This window comes from Panthera onca, chromosome F2 (assembly GCF_046562875.1).
Source record: "Panthera onca isolate mPanOnc1 chromosome F2, mPanOnc1 haplotype 2, whole genome shotgun sequence".
NCBI lineage: Eukaryota > Metazoa > Chordata > Mammalia > Carnivora > Felidae > Panthera > Panthera onca.
In genome coordinates this window covers 54,728,012-54,740,090 of record NC_138356.1, presented here as the reverse complement: position 1 = coordinate 54,740,090, position 12,079 = coordinate 54,728,012, and the positions used below count along the sequence as shown (strand labels likewise).

Genomic DNA, 12,079 nt, shown 5'->3' with positions numbered 1-12,079 from the left:
CCTTTCAAAGGTAAAAAAGTTCAAAATAGGCTTTGAGCTTCAGGGGCAGGGTGAAACAGGGAATTTAGCAGTGCTCTATAATGCAACCAAACAAATTTAGTTAACGTTGAAAAAAAATGCTTACCTCTGAGACAAATTTGGTAGTAAGACTAAAAAATTAGTCAACATAACTATACTCTCTGATTCAATTTTGTTCATTTTCCATGTTTATATTCTTCACATCTCATAATATCAGATGTAATCATAAAGTAAGGAGACTAGCTTTCACAAGGGCAGGGAGAAATTAATAAGGAATATAATAAGCTATACATAGTTTGGGAATCTTCTTTTGAAATTATCTTCAACATCTCAGAACATTAACAGTCACATTACTTTGCAGTTACTTTTAAAATTAAAAATACTCTCTTTCATTCAAAACTTGAATGCCTTTCTAAGCCAGGCCCTATTCTAGGAGCTGTCAAAAGTCCCTGCCCTCTTTGAGCTTACATTCTAGTGTGAGGAGAGAGACAAATAAACAGTAGAAATAATAAAAAGTAAAATATGAAGCATGTTAGAAGGCAGTAAGTGCTATGGGAAAAGGAAAGGGAGATCAGAGTATGGATAATTGGGAGAGCCAGCTGGGGAGGGGTGAACAGGCTAGGCCCATTGGGGGATTGGAGGGGGTCTGTAGAGAGGGGAAGTTAGCCACCTGGGGTAGAATGTTCCAGGCAGACTCAACATCTGGAACACAGGCCCAGGTGGTGGTAGGTAGCAGGAACACCTAGGAGTCCAGTGTGGCTGGAGGAGAAGTCAGAGGACTCTGGCTCTTGTACAAAGCCCAATGGGGAAATTATTGCAGGGCTTGGGGCAAGGAGTGACCTGGTCTGACTTATATTTTGGAGGTACCTCTGTGGCTGCTGAGGTGAGTACAGACACTAGAGCAGGCAGGGACAGAGCAGCAGCAGGCGTGGGGAGCCAACTGCCTTAATCCAGGGAAGAAATAATGGTGGCTCAAAGTGGGTGGTAGCAGTGATGGTGGTGAGAAGTGGTCACAGATTCTGGATATTTTGAAGGGAGACTCAACAGGACTTGCAGATGGACTGCATGAGGAATATGACCCAAAGAGAGGAATCAAGAATGGGTCCAAGGTTTTATCTCCAGCAACTGAAAGGATGAGGTTGGTATCATCTGAGAAGAGGCAGGTGTCTCTCTTTGTTACTCCTCTGCTTTATCTTATCCACATCCCTTCTTCACATTCCTAATACTTTGGGATGTTCGAGTCTTATACTCTGAGAAAAGAAAATCTCAACTATGAGACTATTGCTTAACCTCATACTCTTTTCCACTGACACGGTGTATATATATAAATGTAATCATCCCACCTGAATTCAGTTTATAGCCAAGATTTGATATGATTGAAGATATTTAAAACAACATGCTGTGATCTCTCAGGTAAATTCCAAAGGTGTATTTCTGAAATATATAAATAGCAGCCTGGAAAAATAAATATATAATTCCAGTGACCAATTCTGGATGTGCACTATTTTTATGTGAAATTTCAGGTTTGCTTGCCCATCACACAAATCGTAGGCCTCACTGTCATGCCTCAGACGTAGAGCAGAGAATCAAGTGTATATGGGGGAAGGGTGTTTGGTATGCATCTATGCTCTCAGGCTGATGAAACCTGGATTGACAGGACTTTTAGTAGTACGCTGATGACCCTTGAAAATGAGCTGTAGGGCTGACGATGTTCAAGAGAACAGGGGAGGATAGAAAGTCCTTAGCACATAGAAATGTATGTCAATAAGCAACACCAATAACTCAAGAAATTATTTCTATCTCGTGTTACCTTTTTATGGTCAACATTAAGCAACATCAGTCGAAGATTCTGAGGACTGGTGCCAGTGAAGTAAACTTCATAAGATTTGTTCAGAGCCACAATGCTATGAAACAGGGACAGTCTTCTCTGGCATGTGTATCCAGCACACCAGCCATGATCCTGTGGGCCTAAAGCCACATAAGTAAACGTTCATGTTCCATATTATGAATATATTTAGTGCAAAGTCTGAAGACTAATTGTATTAAAAACAAATTGCAGTGGTCAGGTTCAGCATTTACATCCATTATCCATCTACCCATCTATCCAGCGATCTAAGCCATTTCTCAAACCTTAGCTTAAAAAAAGGAAGACAAGAGGGGCGCCTGGGTGGCTCAGTCAGTTAAGCCTCTGACTTCAGCTCAGGTCACACTCTCATGGATCTCATGATGACAGCTCAGAGCCTGAAGCCTGCTTCAGATTCTGTGTCTCCCTTTCTCTCTGCCCCTCCCCTGCTCATGCTCTGTCTCTCTCTCTCTCTCAAAAATAAACATTAAAATTAAAAAAAAAAAAAAAAAAAAAAAGGAAGGCAGGGAAGCCACTTCTCCCTACTACCCATACTTTTATACTGCACAGGGTGAAAAAAGGGAAGTTAGTGTGTTGAGTTTGCACTAGAAGGTCTTTGAAGGAAACAGGTTTCTATGAATCTCTACTTTAATAATCATATTAAAGCCAAGGCCACATGGTAAGAAAGTGCTTGATCTTTTCTCCTACTTATTAAATGTGAATTCAGGTGGGGAGCCTCTTTAGTGAGAAATATGCTGTTAACCATTAATTTGTTAAAAACAGAGCTCGTACCTGGAAACACGGCTAACCCATGGATTCATTAACTTTTTCCTTCAGTCACTCATCTTCATCAGTTAATTTGTGCATTTGACACACTCTTAAGTATGTTTTTTATGAAGTCTTTAATCTTCCTGCATTGTTATTTTAATACATTTTTTTATTAAAGACTGGGATTATAAGCACCACTGGGGGGTCAACATCATTAATGATCTGAGAAATAATACTTCAATAATCCTTCTAGAAAGCCAAAAGACAGTGGAATCCAGACATTTCCAGAACAGGCATAATATGACCTTTGTAGCAAACTATTTCACTTCAGCTGGGTTATAAAACGTTGAGTGAGATACGGAATGATAAATTTTCTTGATGTATTTATTCAATAGCTTTGCTCAATTTCCTGGCTTACTTGGAATTCTAATCAATATTTATAACTGAACTTCAATCAAATTTTGAATCAGTATAAACTTCTGAATCTCATGTAGAATATGAACTTTCTCTTAGCATCCAAAATATAAATTCTACTTTTAAACAAACCTTCTTTGTGGGTTTTGAAAACGAACAGAAAGAAATTTCTATGTATTAAATGAAAAATTTAGAGTAGCAAAAGCCATATTTTAAAAATAGATGAAATTGAGTATTAAAATTTTAAAGGAAACTTTAGTGGCATCCAGTAACTTTTATCTTTGGAAATTTTTTTTCCAGTCTAATGTAGTGTATCTCATGATTCCGTGATTCTTTCAATATCATCATAATTTTTGCAATGTTACTATCAATTAAGACTTCTTCAAATTGACAGTCACTTTCAAAAATTTAAATTTATTTTTGGGGTGTCTAGGTGGCTCAGTCGGTTATGCGTCCTACTTCAGCCCAGATCATGATCTCACGGTTTATGGGTTCGAGCCCCACATTATGTGATGCATCTGTGCTGTCAGCTTGGAGCTTGGAACCTGTTTCAGATTCTGTGTCTTCCTCTCTCTCGGCCCCTCCCCCACTCAAAAATAAATTGACATTAAAAAAAATTTTTTTAATGAAAATTTAAATTTATTTTTAAGAGAAATGTCATGTCACTATTGTAAGTAGAAAGCTTGTATTGTCTTTCAGAAAAGAAAAATGTAAAAATAAATAGAATAAAATCTTTCTCCACCATTTAAAAAGAGTAATTAGAAAACATCTCCATTATTCACTGACTGGTCTAAAATTCTTCCCACAAGCTCTCTGCTTTGTAAGATTTAAAGGCAACACTTGTAACTGGGTTGATTGCAGGTCAGAGAAACCAGGCAAATTGTTGATGCCACAGAAGTGGGGAAAGACTTGAAATCATGTAACTTTGGGACACCCCTGATTTAGCTCATTGTATTCTCTTCGACTCATTTTAAAAAATGAGTATTTTTGTGGCGTACTGGCCACTTTGTTGAATCGTGGGGTATTTCAGTACATGTTTTGACACTGCCAGGGCACAGAAATCTTTCTCAGGCAGGTTACAGGCCCCTTCGGCACTTAAAAGACTCTTAAGCCTTCTTAGGGACTAATCTTTGGGCCTCTGACTATTTCAGGGTAATACAATGAGTTTCTGCCCTCTGTTTTCTGCAGATGTTAGAAGTTCATCTTAGGTATTCAAAAAGTCCTGGACTTCTGAGTTGATCTGAATTCTTATGGAGGCCACTGCCGTCCCTCTGTACTAGAGCCACCCACGACCAGAATGTAAGGAGCCTAAACTCTGGAGCTTGTCAAGATATTCTTGACAGTCAAAGGAATTAAGAAAAGAAAAAAAAAAAAAAAAACCAAAACACATTGTTTCAAGATTAAGCCTTATAAAGATTCACGAAAATGAAAAACAAGTGGGCTGGAAATACCTGTTCTCAAGTATTCCAAATAACACATTATCTGTTGTTGTTGTTGTTGTTTTTTCACACTGTCTGTTTTTTAATTTATGTAAGGCAAAATGTCTTTTTGGAGACAGGCCAATTTTTCCTTCAAATATTTATGCCACCTTATTAATACAGGTATGAAGATCACTCAAGGAATAACTTTCCTCTTCTTCTGATGGTCAATTTGCAATAACTGTCCTTGCTTTCTAATATGGGAAACTGTTTAGGTGTCAAGCATCTCTCCTGCACACGTATCTTTTCTTACAAACAGAAAGTAAAGCAATCCTGATGTTTGCTAGTTTTATATGTGATGTCTCCATGCATGTAATAAATAGCAAATGTTTGAGTAACTCTAATTTGTTTACACTGAATACCTACCATTAATGAGATCAACATAACCATTGCTCACTACAGCCACTGGTGAGAGTCTTCGAGTTTCTGTGTCAGAATCCAGGCTTTCAATAACCATCATTGCATATTCCATCCCATAGCACCGATAGCCCTGCCATTGTGGGATGTATTTACAGGTTGAATCTCTAATAATTCCTAGAAAAACAGATATATACATTTTAGCAAGGAAAAGCAATCTCTTTGCAAAAGCATCAACAGACTATATTTTTCATTTACGTAAGATTAGTAAGTAGAAAATATGTTATTGATTGAGTACCCCAATTAGTAAACATAAAAACATATGTACTTTGTTTCACAAACTTGAGGACTAACAGAATAATATCCAACGAACCTTTGTAAGGTGCTTTCTCAGTTACAGGAATTCTACTTCCATTTGGGAATGTGAGCATCACCTTAGGAATTCTGTAGTCTCCAATTCCAAATTGACTATTTCCATTCCATTCGTATTCTGCTTGAGGTATCACTGAACCAGAATTTCCCAGAAAGGAGCCATCCATGTCTCTGAGAAAAGATTTCCTTTTGGCATCACAAACCATGTCTACACAATCAGATGGATTCACCTTACTGTGGAGAAAAAGTAAAACAGATGAATATTTAGATTAAGTATCCTTCCCCTGTTTCTAGGGGAACACTCAATTGAGTGTTTGATAAGAGAGTATCCAGGAGTGCCTGGGTGGCTCAGTTGGTTGAGCGTCCGACTTTGGCTCAGGTCATGATCTTACAGCTTGTGAGTTTGAGCCCCGTGTTGGGCTCTGTGCTGACATTTCAGAGCCTGGGGCCTGCTTCGGCTTCTGTGTCTCCCTCTCTCTCTGCCCCTAACCTACTTGCACTCTGTCTCTGTCTGTCTCACAAATAAATAAACATTAAAAAAAATTAAAAAAAAAAGTATCCAAAAGAATTTTTGATTGATTGAATCTTATCATTTCAGAAAGGATTCAAAGTAGGACCAAGTAGCATATATAATTAGTATTGTAATGAGGTCTGCTTTTCCATTCTGTTGGTATTATTATTAATTCATTGGAATTTCAAAAGTACAAGTTATACCTGTAGGATATAAAATTAGAATTCCATTTTGCTATTCCATATTTCGTTGGGAAGATTTCATCTTTCTACATTGCTCACAGTGTACTAACACTGTCCCATCAAGCAGGTGAACAGTTACTCTGTTGTGCAGGACATACAAAATCCCTGTGCTGGCAGGGAAGTCTTTATTATTTTTCCCTTCCTATTTTTTTTTCATGGGTCTTTAACATTTATAAGTATTCTATGCTTAGTATAAAATAATGCAAATACTTAATAAAAGTTCAGTCTCCTTCACTTTCCTATCTCAAGCTCTTAGGCCATTACCAATTGCAGATTAGTATATATTCCTATAGACTTTTATTTATGTAGATAGAAACAGATATACTTGGATTATAATTGTTATGCTATATATTCCAGTAACCATTATGTAAATACCCAAACTGTAAGAGATGAAATACTATAAAGTCATTCATTATGCAGTTCAACCATACATGGCATTCTGCCTTCAACTTGAGCTACCTGGAGTGTTGATTGTTAGCTGTTTCTAATAGTAAAATAGGTGCTTAATTTGCAAAATACTGCACATTGCATAGTATACATGGTATATTGTGTAGTTACACTATGTCGTGCTACATGGTATGGGGAAATACATCTTATTCCAGAGTTATAACAACAAAATAATAATGGAAAGCTCAGATCTATTAGATAGTGTTTAGCATCTTGCTCCCTTTTTGCTGTAAGGGGGACATGTGGGGTAAGTTACTATACTATACTACTGTACTATAACAGTTTTGGAGATGACTTGAATACATAGTTCATGTGTTCTCTGTATTCAAGTATGCGAAGAGTGCTTTTGTGAGCAAGTCTGTGGGAAGAGTACCCAGTGGCACACTTATATTATGGATTAGGGCTCTGTCTTTACTTCGTATTGCAAAGAAACAGAGGCTGAAATATAGATTTTTGTTCAAATGATTTATTGAAGGAGTACCATCAAAAAAGAAGGAGAGAAGCCACATTGGGAAAGGGAAAGAAAACAAGGTGACTGTGGTCTGTGGGCTAGTTTCAATCTTATCTCAGGGGTACCTCTGGATCATTAACTGTACTGAGAGTTGCTTCCACCTGGAGATAAGGAGGCTGCCCTTTTGAACTCCTGTATAAACTAGTCATTTTCCATGGATTGCAAAAAGGTGGTGTTAGGGAGGGTTTTAGCCCCCCAAGGCTATTCCTGTTTGGCTAACAGCAATTTTCTGGAAAAGTGGGCAACTGTAGGTTATTATTGGCCAACATTTAAAGCACTAGGGCCTTGTAAAGGGGATCTGAGAGAACATCAATAGCATCCTAATAAAAGCACAGAGCTCAAAGACTATTTTAAAATGTATTTTCTTCATGACCTAGTTATTAAAATTATATATTACATCTGAAAGATTCAATGATAACTAAATAGGAGCTAATAATCTGCTAGTGGGGGGAGGCTCTATTGAGCCAAAAATACTACAGTTCAATAATTAATTACTAAATGAAGAGGTGTGCAGTTATCATCAAAACAAAATTAGATGATAAGCACCTGGGTGGCTCAGTCTTTGGAGCATCTGACTCTTGATTTCAGCTCAGGTCATGAAAGTGTTGTGGAATCGAGCCCTGTGTCAGGTTCCACGCTCAGCATGGAAATTAAGATTAAGTGCTTAAGATTCTCTCTCCCCCTCTGCCCCTCTCCCCAACTTGTGTGTTCTCTCTAAAATAAAATTAAAAATTAAAAAAAAACCACAAAATCGGATGAAGTCAAACTATTTATGAAAACACTGCATTTCTGTGAAGAGATGTCTATCTAATTAGCAGTATTCCTTGTCTTCTTCCTATACTGAAAATGGTCAAAGATCTCTCATAAAATATTTCTTTCCTCCAATCTTGTCTTACATCTAAATTCCTGATTTGCATCTCCTACAAAGTGTAGCAGTTATTGGCTATCTTCTTTTAAGATTTAGAATCTAAGTGGCTCAGCTTCTAGAAATAGTCTGACACTGACTTTTGTGATTAAAAAGTCACTGTGCTAAGTTTTTGCATATTCTCAGTCACAGTGATTATAATGACTGACATTTAATTTCAAAGTGCATGATGGAGTGAACATGATAAGATATTTGGAAAGCAACGGGTAACAAAAGAGGTAAGAAAAAGGGAAGAAATGATAGAGATGTCTCTCATTCCTAATGATTATTTATGGAGAGATATTAATGTACAACACGCTCCTAACCTGGTCTCAATATTTTATGTTGAATGATGGTATTATCATGCATGGAAAAAACAGAGTGAGAAAATATACACATCAAAGCCTACTTTTTCAATTTAACTGAAAATACAGATGCATTAGCCTTAATTTTCATGATGCTGATTAAAATTTTATAGAAATTAATATTTACTTTAATATAGCAACTTTCTCAGATCTATGATGGGGGAAAAAGACAAGGCAAAGCTATAAATACAGGAAAGAAAAAAACTGGGATTTCATATATTATACCTTATATCAGGCCTGTGTATGAATATTTTTGATTGTTCAGTGGTATCAACCAGCTGTATGTTCTTCACATGGATGGGATGCTGTAAATCTTCATTTAAAGGGTTAGTAATGAATATCACATTAGTTTCACCTGAACAAACATTCTTAAATCCAACAAATGTTGAACCTAAAACATAAATAACAAAAAAGTAATAAATAATTTTTTATGAAGAAAGTAATAGAATCAGTTTCATTTCATGTACATTCCAGCAAACGCATCATTTAACACCACCTTGAACAGGGAGCTCTTTCCTTATGTGGTAGCTAGTCCTCCACTAGTTATGTTAGATTGTTGCCTCCCTATATCAATACCATTGAATAGTCCTCTCATATTTTCTCTGAGCTTTGATATGTGATTTGCTGTGACTAATGGGACAAGCGCAACTGTGATTTAAGTAGATCTGAAAAGTCTTGTGTATTAGGGCTTGCTCTCTTTTGGTGTTCTTGGGGAGTCTTGTGATTTCCAGAATGTGAATGAGACTAGGAGAAATGTGGCCCAATTACTCTGGTCAAAGACCAGCCCAACCATTAGCAAGCACCAACCACCAGACATGGAAGTGAGACTGTCTTAGACAACTCCTCCCTATCCATCCTGCAAACTGATGGCAGCCTATGGAATAATCCAAGATGAGACCAGCAGACAACTATCAGCTGAACAGAGCCCAAACTGCCAATCCACAGAATTATGAGCTAATAAATGGTTGTTTAAAGACTCTAAATTTGGGTGGTAATTTGTTATGCAGCAAAGACTAACGGACACATTGTTTTTTGGGTTTTTTTGGCCTTATTTCATATATTGTGTGACCAGAAGATAACATTTATTGAATCCAAAACTTAATCTCCATTGTACTTAAAATCCAATAACTCAAAAATAGGAGAAAAAAAAGGTGACTCCAGAATTCTTAAATCAGTTACGTGCTATCTACTACTCTTCCTGATACTTTTTTCCTAAGATGATATTGTATATACATGAATATGAGCCTGTAGATGAATATTAATGAAATAGCAAAGTAGTGGATACTGTTTGTAAGCTGTATAGATCTGCTTTCCTGGCCCAGTGCACTGCCCCTTAGTTCCTGTGTTGGCTGCTAACTACTCACAGCTGCCCCCTTCTCTGGAGAATTGCCTTTGATCAGATCAGATGACAGCTCTGTCTCTTAAGAGATTATGCACTCCTAGCACCACCACCAAAAGGTTACCATGCGTGATTGGCAAGTGATACAGAAGGCTCCCTTGCCTCAAGAGGGGGAAACTAAGTGGTACAGCTCACATTGCACAGCCCTGCGAGGTTTCAAGAAGGAGCTAGACTCCAGCTGGGACCATATCCTTGCTTACTCCTTCCTCTGCCCTGTCCTACTTCCCTCACTCCCTTTCTTGTGAACGTGCATCATTCATAAACCACCTGCACAAGAATCCTATCTCTGGCTTTACTTTTAGACCACCTGATTTAGACAGCTGGAACCATAAGTGGTCCTGGGATATATAGTGTAATGATGCAATGATGAATCTAGTTCACTTGCTGTCTAGATGGGAATGAGGACACCCTTACTGGTGGTAGGTGTAGTACTGACAGTCTCTGGAATGCTGTAACAGTGCAATTGTTAAGATTTCACCTGTGGTGAACTGGGATAATATCTAAGTGGAAAGAATTGCTCTGGCTTGTACAGTAACTTTGGCATTTGAGTGGAAGAGGGGAAATAGTAATTACAAGGAAACTAGAAGAAGTCAACTGTTGACCCTCACTGATGCTTTGAAGAAAGAAAATGTAAGTTGTGGTGATCAATCACAAATTCAAAGCAAACCTCAGGATCTAATCACAAAACCAGCAGAACGTTCCTAGAAGGTGGAATTTCAGACTGGCAAGTCTCCTACTTCAAAGTCATGGCTCTAATAGAAAAGAAATGGAACCCTGAGTTAGGATGGGAATATAGAAGAAGATGAACTTCAACCTTGAAACTCTGGGTTCCCCTTGAATGTCCAGATCTGTGCAAGTGGTCCACTTCTTCCTTATTAGAGCTTAGCTGCCCTGCCCTACTTGTTTGAAATCCTGACAAGACTTCAAAAGAGGTAGTTGTTTATAAGGAAAATCTTGCCTTTTTCAGGATCTGTCTCTGCCTCCCCTTCTAGAAAACAGAGCAGTAAGCCTGGTCAAGTCTCAACATGGCCTCACTGGGAAAGCTCTAAGCATGCTATGGGATGAGAGGAGTTATATACCAAAGGAACCGCACAAGCTGAGTAACATGTACTGGCAGGAATTAGGAGTATATATTGGAGAGTAAACTGTGATGGTGTTAGATCAGGGGTAAAGAATATAAAGCTAGACAAGGGAGAGTGTCAATATGGATGAGGGTATTCTCCCATGTTGCTGCCATGGCTTTTCCAAGTTTGGGAAAAATAATGTTCCACCTTAAATGAAGTAGAATGGTAAGAATTGTCATGGCAGACTGTAGAAGAAGGATTCAAAAGATTCTGAGCAATGGACAATATTGGAATCACTCTATTATATAATGCCTGTGCATTTCAGCTCAAACTGGGGATGGCCTTGAAAGAGTATGGTGTGGGTGGATTCTGCTATGGGATAGAAATTTGGGTAGTACACAGGGTGATCCACTTCGTGTGAAGAGTGGAGTGGTCTGAGGTAAGGATAAACATGGACTACAGGCAGTGGTAAATGACACAGCTAGTTAGTCAGGGGCCTGGAAAGAATAAGACTGGATGATTGGGTAAAAGGAAGCCTGAGGGAAAAGCAAGGGTATGGGTCAATGGGAGTAAGCATATAAATGATCACAAAGCAGTATCAACTATGGAAGAAGCACTGAAGAAATAAGGGAACAGAATAATATAGCCAGTAGATGTTACTATGCTCTTAGGTTTTATAAGCTTAAATTTCTTCAGTTCTAAAGAGAGATAATAATATATAACCCTACTTACATAAAAGGGCTTTTATAATTGATAGAAACTAATTAATGTTAAATCACTATACCAGTGTTATTTCTGTTGTTTTAGAAGGTAAAATAAATGGGACTTCTTTAACATATACAAATTTGGCAGGGGACCACTCTTCAAATTGACTGATAATCTGATTTCTTTGCTTCTCATACTGAGCAGATTCATATATAAGTTTATTTAATCATTATTTTTTTTTATTTACAGTGAAACATTATGAGATATATTCTACATATTCTTTATAGAACTTGATTAAGTAGATTTTTCAAGACTATGTTTAAACTTGCCTGAGATATCCAAAAGGCCACTAATGGCATTGTAACTCATGATCCCTGCATGGGGCTTCCGGGGTGCCATGTTATGTGCTGAAGCAAAGGTAGGCCAGCAAATCCCACTTCTCCCACCTGTTATAAAAGAAAGAAAGTTAATAAAATTCAAATATGCATTCATATGAACACCAAAATTAAATTTCTAAAATTTTCACCTGATGGAGGTCTGGTGCTCCGATGGGCAGCAGAAAGTTCGATATTTGGATCATCGTTAGTTAGGACATCAGAGCAATTAAATCCAGGGCTACTTCCAACAATTAATGAGCTCTATTAAAAAAAATTCAAACAGTACAGCTTAAATAATAGCTTT

The 12,079-nt window shown here is 37.6% G+C and overlaps 1 protein-coding gene across 4 annotated transcripts in view; it reads right to left on the bottom strand.

Moving 5' to 3' along the window:
- The window catches only part of PKHD1L1 (PKHD1 like 1), a 159,335-nt gene that overhangs the window by 17,242 nt on the left and 130,014 nt on the right, over nt 1–12,079 (bottom strand). For all 4 annotated transcript variants that reach the window (XM_078441749.2, XM_078441751.2, XM_078441750.2 and 1 more), the window contains exons 66-71: nt 11,925–12,036; nt 11,728–11,844; nt 8,456–8,621; nt 5,252–5,484; nt 4,888–5,055; nt 1,829–1,986 (exon numbers count right to left, since the gene is read on the bottom strand). In XM_078441749.2, coding sequence (XP_078297875.2) covers nt 1,829–1,986; nt 4,888–5,055; nt 5,252–5,484; nt 8,456–8,621; nt 11,728–11,844; nt 11,925–12,036 — 954 coding nt within the window. The remainder of the gene's footprint in view (nt 1–1,828; nt 1,987–4,887; nt 5,056–5,251; nt 5,485–8,455; nt 8,622–11,727; nt 11,845–11,924; nt 12,037–12,079) is intronic.